Raw genomic sequence first — 15,000 nt, 5'->3', positions numbered from 1 at the left:
TTTTATTAAAATGTTTTACTTGAATGTGATTTATTTAGTACTCTTTCCACCACTGATCACACGTCTAGCGGAAGTAGTTAGGACACTCGTGAACCACTAAATCCCAGCCACGCTTGAAGGCTTCCACCACTTCCTGCTTTAGAGGACCTTCTTCAGTTGCAGCCAGATTCTCCTGGAGCTGCTCCATGGTGGACATGCCGAGGATCACGGCGTCTCCAAGCTCGGCCTGAAGAACACAGGAACTGTTACTTCATCTGTTCAGCTAAAGTCTTTTTACTATCATGTTATTTACATGAGACTCGAGCTGCTCCAGGACGACTTGTGTACGCGTCGCTTCTGAAACGAATCCTGTCCCAACACGAGCTTCTCTTTTATCTCCTAAAACTGAGTAGTTTTTTTTTTTTTGTTTTGTTTTGTTTTTTCTGTAGTTAAATCATTTGAATCTTAAACTACGCCAGAAATGTTTTTATCCAACATATTGGGATGAAGACAGAAACAGTCTGATATTAGGGAAGGTGTAATAAACTATCAAATATGTTAAGTTTAAAACTGGGAATTTCTTTATTGCCCTAAAGTCTTTTTTGCATCTTTATTCTAATCTAATAGATCTTCTGCAGACCTTCTCACTTTGTTTATTCTGATCTGAGATGATTATAATTCAGGAACTCGTACCCTGAGCTGAGAGTGATGATACATCCAGCGTAAGGCGGCCGAGGTCAAGCTTGGCGTCTCTGAAGCGTAGGCGGCGCTCAGGGCCTTTAGGACGACGTCTATAGCCTGGAAATGACTCTCTTTCCAAAACCTTTTACAAAAACATTTAGATTAACAGATCGGTACAAAATACACAACACGGATCAGAAAACTGGTCTGAGATTTGTACAGAAATCCAGATGATGGTTAATTACAGCAGGAAGATAAAGTCTCCAAATCTTTGGCACATCAACAAGAATAAAATAAAATGTTCCTGTTATGAACCGACATTTAAATAATTAATTGACTCTGAATCACTTAAATGATTCCGTTTCTACGTCGCTGTCGTTCTGTGTCGTCACTTGATCCTGAAGCTGGTCGTGTATCGATTAGAGGCACCAAATATCATCAAACACTGAAATGCTGCTTTAGGAATGAGGAAGCTTGAGGTTTAAACACTCATCAGTTTCTCAGGAGCTGTAAGATCTTTATTCTTTACCTGTCTCTGTACACAGCAGCCCTGTTATTTCCAAAGAAGCGTCCTGCAGGCTGAGCGCCGTCTTTATCCTCGTAGTGATATTTCCCTGTAAGCAGGCCTCCTGATGATACATTTCAGAACGTTGGGACGTTTCGAGACGTTTCGTTTGTGAGATGAAGTCAATTTATCAGACTAAATCCTACAAATGTTCCAACCTTTATCTCTGTTTTATCTTATTCTGAGCTCAAAGTCAAAGCGTTTTAAAGCGTTTGACTACGACAGGAAACGCATTTTCACACGTGTACACTTGACTGTATACGTCTACATCAGGGGTCGGCAACCTTAAACACTCAAAGAGCCATTTGGACCCGTTTCCCATAGAAAAAAAACCACAGGGAGCCACAAAACCATTTTGACATCTAAAATGAAGATAACGCTGAATATATCGTTTTTTACCTTTATGGAAAATATAGATTAAACTGTAGTGTGTTCATTTATGACATCAATGAACTGCTACCGAGTAAACAAAATTTTTTTTCTGCAGGCAAACAAAAATATTATGAACAGTTTGAACTAACCGTAACAAAAAAGACGCTGGGTCGAAGGTTACTTTCAAATAAAATGTTCAATGTCTAATTGAGTCCTCTTCGTATTCATTCATTTTCTACCGCTTATCCGAACTACCTCGGGTCACGGGGAGCCTGTGCCTATCTCAGGCGTCATCGGGCATCAAGGCAGGATACACCCTGGACGGAGTGCCAACCCATCACAGGGCACACACACACACTCTCATTCACTCACACAATCACACACTACGGACAATTTTCCAGAGATACCAATCAACCTACCATGCATGTCTTTGGACCGGGGGAGGAAACCGGAGTACCCGGAGGAAAGGAAACCCCCGAGGCACGGGGAGAAAATGCAAACTCCACACACACAAGGTGGAGGTGGGAATCGAACCCCCAACCCTGGAGGTGTGAGGCGAACGTGCTAACCACTAAGCCACCGTGGCCCCCTGTTGTGTGGATTCTTTTTATTTATATCTAGAAAAAAAGCTCAAATGCGTTACGGTTAAAAATAAGGTTGTTTAGCCAGCGTACCTGCCAGGGGATTGTAGGCGTAGAAGCGCATGTTGAAGTAGCGCAGACACGGCAGCAGTTCTGTTTCCACTTGTCGCGTGGTAGCGTTGTACATTCCCTTTAAACAAGACACACCATCAACACCAGCTTTAACGCTGTGAAAAAGATCAGACTTGAGAGAGAAATCAGACAACAGTTTAAAGACTTTGATTGACCTGGTAGACGGTCGGAAGAACCCAGCTGTTGTGTTTGCAGATGGTGTGGATTTCAGCCACTTCCCACGCGGCGTAGTTCGATAAGCCGAGCTCTTTAAACTTTCCCTGACAATAAAGAAGGACAAAAGGTCACTAAAAGGTGCTGTAGTAAGTGTGCGAGGTCTAACACCACACAGGGGACAAATCTAATAGACCTGGGAATGATGTTCAGATCCTAATAGAACAGTTAGTGATTATTATTATTATATTTATTCAGTACATTAGAGCAGAAGATACATTTTCCTGGTTGACAGACGTACAGGGTGGCAGTAGTGAAGCTCTACCTGTTTGTGCAGCTCATTGCAGCATCTCAGGGTGTCCTGGATGGGGTTCTCGTGGTCTGGTGCGTGCAGGTAGAAGATATCGACACTTTGAGTGCGCAGCCTCTTGAGCGACGTCTCCAGCTGAGAGCGAACACTCTCCGGCTTCAGCGTCTTCCCGTCCCAGGGGTTCGCTTTGGTGGCAATTCGAACTAAGAAACAAAATTTTGTCATAAAGGTTTTTTTAATCGCATTGTGATTATGGTCCTTAAACCTGGGCCTAGAAACTTGTGATGGACATCAGGTTTGTTACTAAATACACAGGTCTGTTGTGCAGAAGTTTAGAAAACAAACTCTCCAGTATGTCTCTCTTTCTCTCTCTGTCTGTCTCGCTCTTTCTTTCTCTCTGTCTGTCTCTCTCTCTCTGTCTGTCTCTCTCTCTGTCTGTCTTTCTCCCTTTCTCTCTCTCTCTGTCTCTCTCTCTCTCTCTCTCTGTCTGTCTGTCTCTCTCTCTCTCTGTCTCTCTCTCTTTCTCTCTGTCTGTCTCTCTCTTTCTCTCCCTCTTTCTGTCTGTCTGTCTCTGTCTGTCTCTCTCTCTTTCTCTCTTTGTCTGTCTCCTCTCTGTCTGTCTCTCTCTCTGTCTGTCTCTCTCCCTCTTTCTCTGTCTGTCTGTCTCTGTCTCTCTCTTTCTCTCTCTCTCTGTCTGTGTCTGTCTCTCTCTCCCTCTTTCTCTGTCTGTCTGTCTCTCTCTCTTTCAATCTCTCTCTCTCAGAAGGTCGTGAGTTCAAATCCCAGGTCCACCAAGCTGCCACACTGCCGGGCCCCAGAGCAAGGCCCTTAACCCTGAGTTGTATAAAATAATGAGGTAAAATGTAAGTGGTTCTGGATAAATGGAGTCTGATAAATAATGTAAATGCTGATTCGGTCCATTATGAGTTCAATAAGATTAAAACTCGATAAAAGACCATTTAGTAAAAGTTTTATTGCTATTTTAATCTTGCAAGTAAATGTAAACAAAGTGAACTTTATTAGTAAAAGTTTACTATAGTGATTAAATCCTTGTCCCTGTCCTACCAGTCTGAGGCACGCGCATTGCCCCTATGATCGTCTCCGCGTTCCCGTCATTGTACATGAACGCGCTGTCCAGCTCGTCGTGCCCGCGCTCCACAAACGCCTGCACCATCTTCGCGCTCGTGTCCGCGTCCGCGCGCCCCCCGAACGTCATGGAGCCCAAAACCGAGGCTGGAACTTTCCGTGCGGTTTGACACGACGACATGCTGCGAAAGTGCTGTGAAAGTCTGAGTGTGAAAGTGAACTTGTGAAACGCGCACACAACTGTTCTCGCTGTGCTCAGCATAGTCAGATCCTGTCGGAAACTGGGAGCAAAGGTCGTAACGTAGACGGAAAGGGATTTATTTTAGACGGAAAGGGACTGTCGCAAGATGTTTGAGTGTTTGTTTGGTTATTAAAGTGTTTGTTTAGCTGATTTGCATTCGAAATGTTATTTGTACAAAATTAATGTACAAAAACAGACCAAACAAAAGTTCATGTTTTAAAACTCTTTGTTTTAGTCACTTTGTTCAGATCTCTGGGTTTTTAACATGTAAACATGGATGTAAAGCTGTTTGTCTGTAAAGATATACAGAGAGATAGACAGAGAGACAGACAGACAAAGAGATATACAGACAGATAGAGAGATATACAGACAGACAGACAAAGAGATATACAGACAGATATACAGACAGATAGACAAATAGATATACAGACAGATATACAGACAGATAGAGAGATATACAGACAGACAGAGAGACATTCAGATAGACAGAGAGACAGACAGACAGAGAGACAGACAGACAGAGAGAGAGACAGACAGATATACAGAGAGACAGACATACAGACAGATAGAGAGATATACAGACAGACAGAGAGACATTCAGATAGACAGAGAGACAGACAGACAGAGAGACAGACAGACAGAGAGAGAGACAGACAGATATACAGAGAGACAGACATACAGACAGATAGAGAGATATACAGACAGAGAGACATTCAGATAGACAGAGAGACAGACAGATATACAGAGAGACAGACATACAGACAGATATACAGAGAGACAGACATAGACAGATATACAGAGAGACAGACATACAGACAGATATACAGAGAGACAGACAGACAGATATACAGAGAGACAGATATACAGAGAGACAGACATACAGACAGATATACAGAGAGACAGACAGACAGAGATATACAGACCGATAGAGAGATATACAGACAGACAGACAGACAGAGAGACATTCAGATAGACAGAGAGACAGACAGACAGAGAGAGAAGACATACAGAGAGAGAGACAGACATACAGACAGATATACAGAGAGACAGACATACAGACAGATATACAGAGAGACAGACAGACAGTTAGACAGATATACAGAGAGACAGACAGACAGTTAGACAGATATACAGAGAGACAGACATACAGACAGATATACAGAGAGACAGACAGACAGTTAGACAGATATACAGAGAGACAGACGTAGACAGATATACAGAGAGACAGACAGTTAGACAGATATACAGACAGACAGACAGAGAGATAGACAGAGAGACAGACAGACAGAGAGATATACAGACAGATATACAGAGAGACAGACAGACAGAGAGATATACAGACAGACAGATAGACAGATATACAGACAGATATACAGAGAGACAGACAGACAGAGAGATATACAGACAGACAGATAGAGAGACAGACAGACAGTTAGACAGATATACAGACAGATATACAGACAGACAGACAGTTAGACAGATATACAGACAGATATACAGACAGACAGACAGATAGGTTTCTTCCTCATATAATCTCAGGGAGTTTTGCTGCCTTTGCCTCAGGTTTGCTCATTAAGAATAAATGGTCAAGTTTATTTTTGTGTTATTTAATTTTAAATTAAATAAAAAAAGAGATAAATAATAATTAATTTTAAACATTATAGATTTTATTCTATTTATTTATTTATTTATTTGTTTAGTTATATATTATCTGCTTTTCTGAGTCAGGATTTAAAATAATCAGCCAATTTCATGAACACAAATGCACAAAGTTTACTGGTTTTCACACCAAAATATTGACATTATTGTGTTCTTACTCTTTCCCGCTCTCTATAATGTTTACTCATGTACTCAAATGTTCATTTCATGATTTCTTTGTAGGCATCTTTGCTTTACAGCATCGCTTTAGATTATTGGTGTTTCTCTCCCCTCCCTCCAGGACATTTACGAGATCCCACCCACCCATCACACAGCTTCTTCAGTCTGCTGCCATCAGGGAGGAGACTGCAGAGTCTCCGGGCCAGGACCAACAGATTGAAGGACAGCTTCATTCATCAGGCTGTCAGGAAGCTGAACTCACCCCCAAACTTGCCCCCCCCTTCCCTTTTCTGCCCCAAGCACCATAGATCTATGAACCCAACCCACCCCACCAGATACCACATCCCCAGGTCCTTCCACTCCCCCCCTCCCACTAACATATGATGACATGCACCAGTCACTTTGTGCAACATTGGTCTGCTCATTTGCACTTTATCTGCCATGTGCCTTGCTCTGCTTTATTTCATTTCTATTTGTTAGTATTATCTGTATGCACCTTTGGACTGAGAGTAAGGCAATTTAAAATTCTCTGTATGTATGAAGGGGGGCACGGTGGCTTAGTGGTTAGCACATTCGCCTCACACCGCCAGGGTCGGGGTTCCCGCCTCCTCCTTGTGTGTGTGGAGTTTGCATGTTCTCCCCGTGCCTCGGGGGTTTCCTCCGGGTACTCCGGTTTCCTCCCCCGGTCCAAAGACATGCATGGTAGGTTGATTGGCATCTCTGGAAAATTGTCCGTAGTGTGTGATTGTGTGAGTGAATGAGAGTGTGTGTGTGTGTGTGTGTGTGTCCTGTGATGGGTTGGCACTCCGTACAGGGTGTATCCTGCCTTGATGCCCAATGACGCCTGAGATGCCCAATGACGCCTGGCACAGGCTCCCCGTGACCCGAGGTAGTTCGGATAAGGGGTAGAAGATAAATGAATGTATGTATGAACTGTACATGTGGAAGATTTGACAATAAAGCAAAACTTGAACTTGATTTATATACAAGTAAGACGATTCACCAAAAAAATTTTTTTTTTCTAAACTATTCCAATATTCTATGAGTTGAACATGTTTTAAATACATTCTTAAAGCCTAAGAAATGGCTGCGTTATGGTTGAACATCTCTCCTCGACTCTTAAAAATTGAGGGATCAATGCATATCTAAGATGATGCAACTTTAGAAACTCTGCCTCCTTAACTGACTGACTGATAGTGAACTACTTCACATTACATAATCGATCTGTTTAAATGTCCACTTTTTTATTTTAGTAAACTTAGTGACTGTACAGAATCAATCAACCTCCTGTCCTACCTTCTGTTCCACAAGAGCAGTGACTCAACTCTACTGTCACATATCTGAGAATAAATACATTAATACTGTCACATATCTGGGAATAAATACATTAATACTGTCACATATCTGGGAATAAATACATTAAATACGTCAACCATCTGCAGGTTTAATTGATCAGGTGTCTAATAAAATGATCCATAAAACTCAATGGAAATCATCGACGACCTCAAGTTAATGTGTAGCTTTGACTCAAGTAGGTTTTTAGGCTGTGGACAATTACTCACATACAAATATTATGGGCAAATGTAGTTCTTCAACAACTTTCTTTCATTTTTTTAATTGTCTGTTTTTTTTTTGCACAAAAAACAATGTATGTTTTTCATGCAAAGTCTTTGTTAGGTGTGTGTTAAAGGGATAATTCACCTAAACATGTCAATTCCGTCATCGTTTACGTTCTTTTATGTCGTTCCAAAGCCACGAGTTTTATTTTTCCCCACTTTGATATACAGATATGGACCGTGAGCTTTAAAGGTATCATAAATACTAAACTCCAAGTGGCTGAACTACTGTATTTTAATACATGATGACGTTACTCTAGTTATTTTGGTCCTAAATGTAAAAGATTGATGTTGTATATATACACACCACTGTAGTGTCCTGTATTGTTTTGTAGTGTACAGATACCACATCACACCTTCAGAGGTCTTATGGAGTCTAAGAGCCAGAGCTGGTGTTGTGGCACAAGGAGACCTACAGAATATTAGGCAGGTGGTTTAAATGTTATGATCAGAATATAGTTGATTGGTAGTGAAAATTAAAAGTATTTAATTTAGGCTTTGGGTGGTCAGGAAGAGCTTCCAGATGACTGGGAATCTACAGCAGAAGTGATCAGGGAGACAGGTAGGAGGGTTCTAGGTGTGTCATCTGGAAGGAGAGGAGAAGATAAGGAAACATGGTGGTGGAACAAGGAAGTACAGAACAGCATTCGGAGGAAGAGGCTAGCTAAAAAGAAGTGGGACATAGAAAGGACTGAAGAAAATATACAGGATTACAAGGAATCACAGGACAGAATGGAGAGGGACATGACAAAGGCCAAACAGAAAGCATTGAGGAGTTTTATGTCAGGTTAGACACGAGGGAAGGCGAGAAGGACTTGTACAGATTAGTGAGACCGAGAGATAGAGATGGGAAGGATGTACAACAGATAAGGGTGATTAAAGATAGAGATGGAAAGGTGCCAACAGGCGAGGAGAGTGTGCAGAGAAGATGGAAGGAGTATTTTGAGGAGCTGATGAATGAGGAAAATAAGGAGGGAAAGACAGGAGAAAGTGGTAAATATTGTAGAGCGGGAAATAGAAAAGATTAGAAAGGATGAGGTGAGGAAGGATCTGAGGAGAATCAAGAGTGGAAAGGATTTTTGACATAAATGTGGAGGTGTGGAAGTGTCTAGGGGAAACAGCAGTGACGTTTCTATCTAGATTGTTCTAAAGGATTTTAGAGAGTGAGAAGAAGCCTGAGGAATAGAGACGTGTTCCGGTGCCGATCTTTAAGAACAAGGGTGATGTGCAGAGTTGTAGTAACTACTGTATGAGAATGTCAGGAGTGGCAGAGAAGTACATCAGAGTAGTTCATGATATGTAGTAGAGGAGTATGACAGCAGTGCTGTAGGTCAGACAGAGGAGTTAAAGGTGGAGGTGGGGATACATCAGGGATCGGCTTTGAGTCCCCTCTTGTTCGTTGTGGTGATGGACAGGTGGACAGATGAAGTCAGACAGGAATCACTGTGGACAATGATGGTTGCGGATGACATTGTGATCTGTAGTGAGAATAGAGAGCAGGTGGAGGAACACATGGAAAGGTGGAGGTCTGCGCTGGAAAGAAGAGGAATGAAAGTCAGTCGTAGAAAGACAGAATACGTGTGTATGATTGAGAAGGAAGGCAGTAGAACAGTGAGGTTACAGGGGGCTGAGGTCAAGAAGGTGCAGGAGTTTAAGTGTTTGGTGGTCAACCATCCAGTGCGACGGGGAGTGTGGAAAAGAGGTGAAGAGGCGAGTGCAGGTTGGAGTGGGTGGAGAAAAGTGTCAGGAGTGTCGTGTGACAGGGTTAGAGACTGTAGCAGTGAGGAAACGACATGAGGCAGAGATGGAGGTAGCAGAGATGAGGATGATGAGGTTCTCTGTAGGTGTGACGAGGATGGACAGGATTAATAACGAGCACAGAGGGACAGAGCTCAGGTTGTCTGTTTTGGGGACAAGATCAGAGAGGCTAGATTGAGATGGTTTGGACATGTACAGAGGAGGGAGATGGTTATATTGGTAGAAGGATGTTGGAGATGGAGCTGCAGGTCAGAGGTCAAGAGGAAGGACAAAGAGGAGATATATGGATGTGTTAAATGAGGACATGAAGGTAACTGGAGTTAGGTGGAAACAGATTATTCACTGTGGGGAACCCTGACAGGAAAAGACAAAAGTAGAAGACGACGAAGAAAGATCCTACATCATCGCTTCGGTGATGCCATCAAGCACTTTGACGACACAGCTTCAAGAAGGCGACAGAATCGTGTTCGGCAGGACGGGGAGAAGGGGGTTCATGGGAGATGTTTAAAAATCAATAATCGAGGGAAACGGAGGAGTCTTGAGTGACGCACTTTAAACAGTGCAGTTGTGTGAATGTCCAGTAGGGGGCGCTGTGTGATTTACTCAGCAGCTCAGACATGATTTTAAGTCAAATGTGACTTAGAATAAAAAAACACATTAATCTCTAATCTCATATGTACAATCTAATCCGTGTAGTTGATGTTTATTACAAGCTGTTTTAGAGGGAACTTAATGTCCACTTCACTTCCATTCACAGCTCCACAAAAGCACTTGAATTAATCTGGAAGTTTAAAAGAGCATTTGTCAAGTGAAACGTCTCACACTTCCAGTCTTAAAGACTAAAGTGCTGCTGCACTGCTCTCTTTATGTAGAGAAGAAATAAAGCAAGAGCAAAATCCATCTGCAAGACTTTGGGCATTGTGGGTAATGAAAATGATAGTCATCACATCATCTGTATATATTACACACATTACTGCAGTGTAAACAAAAAGTAATAGAGACACATTGCTAGACAACGAAAACGGGCACTTGAAAGGTTTGTGGCGGCCAAAAAACAAAAGAAATAACAATTTGTGTTCATCAATTTATTAAGGTTCCAAGGCACTCAAATTGTACAGAGAAAAATTATTTCCTAGAAATTTTGGTAAAAATAGGATTAATAATGGTGCTTTTTTCACTTGAAGCAAATGTTGTCTTTTCCCTTTATGTTCGTGTCGGGGGTGGGGGGGGGGGTGATTTTATTTCGAACCTTGTCACCTTTTTCACCTCTTGTGAGTTTACAGGTATGTGAACTAGTAGGGGGTCACGGTGGCTTAGTGGTTAGCACGTTCGCCTCACACCTCCAGGGTCGGGGTTCGATTTCCGCCTCCACCTTGTGTGTGTGGAGTTTGCATGTTCTCCCCGTGCCTCGGGGGTTTCCTCCGGGTACTCCGGTTTCCTCCCCCGGTCCAAAGACATGCATGGTAGGTTGATTGGCATCTCTGGAAAATTGTCCCTAGTGTGTGATTGTGTGAGTGAATAAGAGTGTGTGTGTGTGTGTGTGCCCTGTGATGGGTTGGCACTCCGTCCAGGGTGTATCCTGCCTTGATGCCCGATGACGCCTGAGATAGGTACAGGCTCCCCGTGACCCGAGGTAGTTCGGATAAGCGGTAGAAGATGAATGTTGAACTAGTACACGTGACCCCAATTCATACTGTCACGTATGTAAGGTTGAGTTGCATGAAGTTTGTTTTAGTGTGTTGAGGAAGAACTGTTCGTCCTGCAGGAAATCCCGATCCTGCGTTAGAGACATGGTGTTAGTGAGTAGCTGTATAACCAGCTGTTGGACACAAAGCTATAATGTGTGTGTGTGTGTGTGTGTGTACCTTCTCAGCAGTGTGTTTCAGCACAGCGAGTGTGGCTTGTAGTTTTGGTGAAATTGATCTGGAGCTGCTGCTGTTCAGTGGTGCTGGAGGATGAACCGCTGTGCTGCTGAACACTGCAGAAAGTCCTGAAATGAACATGTTCAGAAGAACTCACTGAAACTGGAGAGAACATTCTGTAACCTAATGATGCATGATAACGTACACGTGAAGGATTAAGAGCTAAATGGAACATTGTTCCGGTCCTGCAGCTTATTTATATGAAACGTAAATGAACCAGTGTTTGTTGTGTGCATGCAGGGTTATTATATAAGGAAGTGTGTGTGTGTGTGTGTTAATATACCCCTTAAAGGATCAGCATGGACAGGTATGTGGTCAGTGGGAAGGTTGTGTCTCATTCTGTCCATCTCTCTGTGATAATCTGTCATCCTCATCCTCTCCTGAGAGACGGGACAGACAAGTAATCAAACACAGATTTCTACCATTCCAAAATAAATGCCAGGTTCACTACATCACACACACACACACACACACACAGACCTGCTGGAGGTCGTGCTCCTGCTTCCTGAGTCGCTCCAGTTCAGTGTGGATGTGGCGCAGACGAGCCTGATGTCCCGCCTCCACCTGCCGAGCCTCTTGCAGCGCTCGCTCTCCTTCGTCATACCGCTCACATGCCAACTACACATACACACGCATATATATTACACCATCACAGTATCAGTCAAGTGCAGAGATCCCTCTGTACTCCACAGAAACAGGAGTTCATGATACAGTGTGTGTGTGTGTGTGTGTGTGTGTGTGTGTGTGTGTGTGTGTGTGTGTCACCTTGCTGAGACTCTCCACCTCGTGAGCTTTGTGTTTCAGGTGCAGAGCTGCTGCGTTCAGTCTCTCTCTCTCCACTTCCAGCTCACCTTTGAGTTTCTCCAGGTTCTCTTTCTCCTTCTGTATTACCTCCTCTCTCTGCTTCAGCTCTCCTGCTCTGAGCTTCATCTCAGCCTGCTCCTGTCACACACACACACACACACACACACACACCATGGTCAATGCTGGGTAAATATACATGGAGGATACATCCTAGACATTAGCTCATGTTCATACAAGAAAAAAGGGCTGTGTGTGTGTTTATACCTGTGCTATGCTGATAATATGCCCCTCTCTGTCCATCTCTCTCTCCTTTCGCACTTTGTCCTGAGCGTGAAAGTGTGTCCACTCTGCAGCGAGTTTCCTCCTCTCCTCTGCACAGCGTTGCATCACCGTCTGCTGCTCCTCTAACAGAGCGCTCTGAGACACACAGACAAAAACAACTTGTTCCCATTTACTGACATAGTTTCTGTTTTTATATTGTACTTTTTTGTTTTCTCATTGTGTGTGTGTGTGTGTGTGTGTGTGTGTGTGAGAGAGAGACCTTGGCCCTCTCTAGCTCCTCTCTCTCTATGGTGAAGTGTTGAGTCATGGTGCGTCTCTCCTCCTCCAGGCCTCGTAACGCTGACTCAGCTTTAGCCTGCTCTGCTGTGACCCGCCAGCGTTCCTACACACACACACACACACACACACACACACACACACACACACACACACACACACACACACACACACACACACACACTGTAGCATGACTAAAGGAAGCACTGTAGGCTCTTTATCATATGTGTACTAGAGATAATGGTTATTGGAATCATGCGGTGCTGTTGTAAGGAATTAATGATGCAATTATGAACTGAGGGTTAAACTGGAACCCAGACCTCTAAAGCCCAAACCCCTCCCCTGTGGACAGACCTGCTGCAGCTGTCTCTGCTGCTCGGCCAGCTGTGTGTCCATCCTGGTTATGACTTCTTTGAGTCGGGTTCTTTCCTCCGCCATGTCCCTCTGCTGCTGAGTCAGACGCTCCTGCAGCACTGACATACACACACACACACACACACCTCATGAGCAACATCTCTTCCACAGAAAATTTAGAAACAGAAAATGTTACAGAACAGATAATGTCTCTTAGTCCCAAATTCCTGCTTCAGGGCCTCATCAACTCCAAGAAAGTGGCATTGCAGCAACGTGGGAGGTAATAACAACAATAATAATAATAATAATAATAATAATAATAATAAATAAAGGGGGGCACGGTGGCTTAGTGGTTAGCACGTTCGCCTCACACCTCCAGGGTTGGGGGTTCGATTCCCGCCTCCACTTTGTGTGTGTGGAGTTTGCATGTTCTCCCCGTGCCTCGGGGGTTTCCTCCCCCGGTCCAAAGACATGCATGGTAGGTTGATTGGCATCTCTGGAAAATTGTCCGTAGTGTGTGAGTGTGTGAGTGAATGAGAGTGTGTGTGTGTGCCCTGTGATGGGTTGGCACTCCGTCCAGGGTGTATCCTGCCTTGATGCCCGATGACGCCTGAGATAGGCACAGGCTCCCCGTGACCCGAGGTAGTTCGGATAAGCAGTAGAAGATGAGTGAATGAATGAATGATAATAATAATAATAATAACTAGAATGTACATTTCCTGAAGAAAATGTGAATGGTGCTTGCACATGGCAAGTTCCCCTCATTGTTCTGAGTGTTTTGATATGTCACATGTCCATGTTGTAAAACGTTTTTTGATTTTGCATGTTTTGGAGGCGGGGCTGCGGCACAACCAAAAGCCCAGTCAGTACACCAATTTAAACCTTTGTTCAGAGTATCACCCTAAAGGAGCTGGCCGAGTTTGCTGTAGATAGTTCAGAAGCTTGCCGAGTTATAAACCTCCAAAGTTTATAATGGGAGTCTATGGGAAAAAAGGCCACTTTGAGACCCGGTACCGGAAGTACCGGTACTCGGATCACTTATAAAAGTAATAGCACACCTCTCCTCAATGAGCCGGTCGATTTGACATGTCATTCACGGGTCTAGGACAAAAGCTGCGGGACAAGTTACGCGCCGTAGTTTTGTCCGGAAGAGTATGCAAGATAGTAAGAATGTTGCTTTGCAAGCGCCATTAATAATAAAAAAGAGTTCTGACTTCTGAGGCAAGTTGAATGCAGACTCATGTAGGTGACTTTATATCTCTCATCTGATAATGTTGATATTGGTTTGTAGTTTAATTGTACATTTACTTATTGTGTGTGTGTGTGTGTGTGTGTGTGTGTGTGTGTGTTGTACCTCGCAGTTGTTCATCTCTCTGTCGAGCTCCGAGCTCCACACCCTGAGTCGTGGTTTCGTGAGTGCTTTCAATGCGAGACGAGAGATCACCCAGCCTGAGAGAGAACTGCTCCATCTGTTCTATAACTGCCGTCAGGGACCTACACACACACACACACACACACACACACACACACACACACACACACACACACACACGATCCATACTGAATGACAGATTGTAGTATTTAACACTAAACCTTGCTCCACTTACTTACACGTAATCATTCACTTTTCAGTGACAAAAACAATAGCACACAAAGTCCAGCGTCTGATAAATAATTTATTATTACTAATATTTGCAAGAGAAAGTTCATCTACAGAGCGACTGTGTGTGTGTGTGTGTGTGTGTGTGTGTGTGTGTGTGTTTAAAAAGTAGTACCTGGTCTGTGAGGTAGCACTGGTCACTGCATCAATCTCCTCGTCCTTCAGTCTCCTGAGTCTCTGTACCTGCTCCTCATGGTCCTTCTTCATCTCCAGTATGGACTTCCTGTATCACACACACACACACACACACACACACACACACACACACACACAGACACAGACACAGACACACACACACAACTTTGGTATTATAAAGCTCCAGCTAGACCTAATATATGGGGCGGGGCTTGCAGTGCTGTTCATTACTGATTGGTTACACACCATGTCTCACAAACGTGTGTATGTGTGTG

The 15,000-nt window shown here is 43.5% G+C and overlaps 2 protein-coding genes across 2 annotated transcripts in view; both read right to left on the bottom strand.

Annotated features, from left to right (window-relative positions):
- LOC132842624 (aflatoxin B1 aldehyde reductase member 4-like) overlaps nucleotides 1-4,155 on the bottom strand; it is a 4,170-nt gene extending 15 nt beyond the window's left edge. Inside the window, exons 1-7 of the mRNA XM_060865400.1 lie at nucleotides 3,839-4,155; nucleotides 2,789-2,976; nucleotides 2,466-2,570; nucleotides 2,272-2,368; nucleotides 1,190-1,289; nucleotides 673-802; nucleotides 1-226 (exon numbers count right to left, since the gene is read on the bottom strand). The exon at nucleotides 1-226 is cut by the window's left edge and continues 15 nt beyond it. Coding sequence (XP_060721383.1) covers nucleotides 65-226; nucleotides 673-802; nucleotides 1,190-1,289; nucleotides 2,272-2,368; nucleotides 2,466-2,570; nucleotides 2,789-2,976; nucleotides 3,839-4,121 — 1,065 coding nt within the window. The 5' untranslated portion in view covers nucleotides 4,122-4,155 and the 3' untranslated portion in view covers nucleotides 1-64. The remainder of the gene's footprint in view (nucleotides 227-672; nucleotides 803-1,189; nucleotides 1,290-2,271; nucleotides 2,369-2,465; nucleotides 2,571-2,788; nucleotides 2,977-3,838) is intronic.
- A 6,239-nt stretch (nucleotides 4,156-10,394) lies between these two features.
- LOC132842623 (fas-binding factor 1 homolog) overlaps nucleotides 10,395-15,000 on the bottom strand; it is a 15,183-nt gene continuing 10,577 nt past the window's right edge. The window contains exons 20-29 of the mRNA XM_060865398.1: nucleotides 14,706-14,813; nucleotides 14,285-14,424; nucleotides 12,931-13,049; nucleotides 12,560-12,682; nucleotides 12,283-12,435; nucleotides 11,980-12,156; nucleotides 11,695-11,832; nucleotides 11,498-11,594; nucleotides 11,158-11,282; nucleotides 10,395-11,069 (exon numbers count right to left, since the gene is read on the bottom strand). Of these exons, the coding sequence (XP_060721381.1) occupies nucleotides 10,989-11,069; nucleotides 11,158-11,282; nucleotides 11,498-11,594; nucleotides 11,695-11,832; nucleotides 11,980-12,156; nucleotides 12,283-12,435; nucleotides 12,560-12,682; nucleotides 12,931-13,049; nucleotides 14,285-14,424; nucleotides 14,706-14,813 (1,261 nt within the window). The 3' untranslated portion in view covers nucleotides 10,395-10,988. The remainder of the gene's footprint in view (nucleotides 11,070-11,157; nucleotides 11,283-11,497; nucleotides 11,595-11,694; nucleotides 11,833-11,979; nucleotides 12,157-12,282; nucleotides 12,436-12,559; nucleotides 12,683-12,930; nucleotides 13,050-14,284; nucleotides 14,425-14,705; nucleotides 14,814-15,000) is intronic.

The sequence above is a fragment of the Tachysurus vachellii genome, chromosome 3 (genome assembly GCF_030014155.1).
Source record: "Tachysurus vachellii isolate PV-2020 chromosome 3, HZAU_Pvac_v1, whole genome shotgun sequence".
In the NCBI taxonomy this organism is placed as follows: Eukaryota; Metazoa; Chordata; class Actinopteri; order Siluriformes; family Bagridae; genus Tachysurus; species Tachysurus vachellii.
The sequence above is the reverse complement of the archived record's forward strand: the minus strand, read 5'-3'. Positions and strand labels throughout refer to the sequence as shown.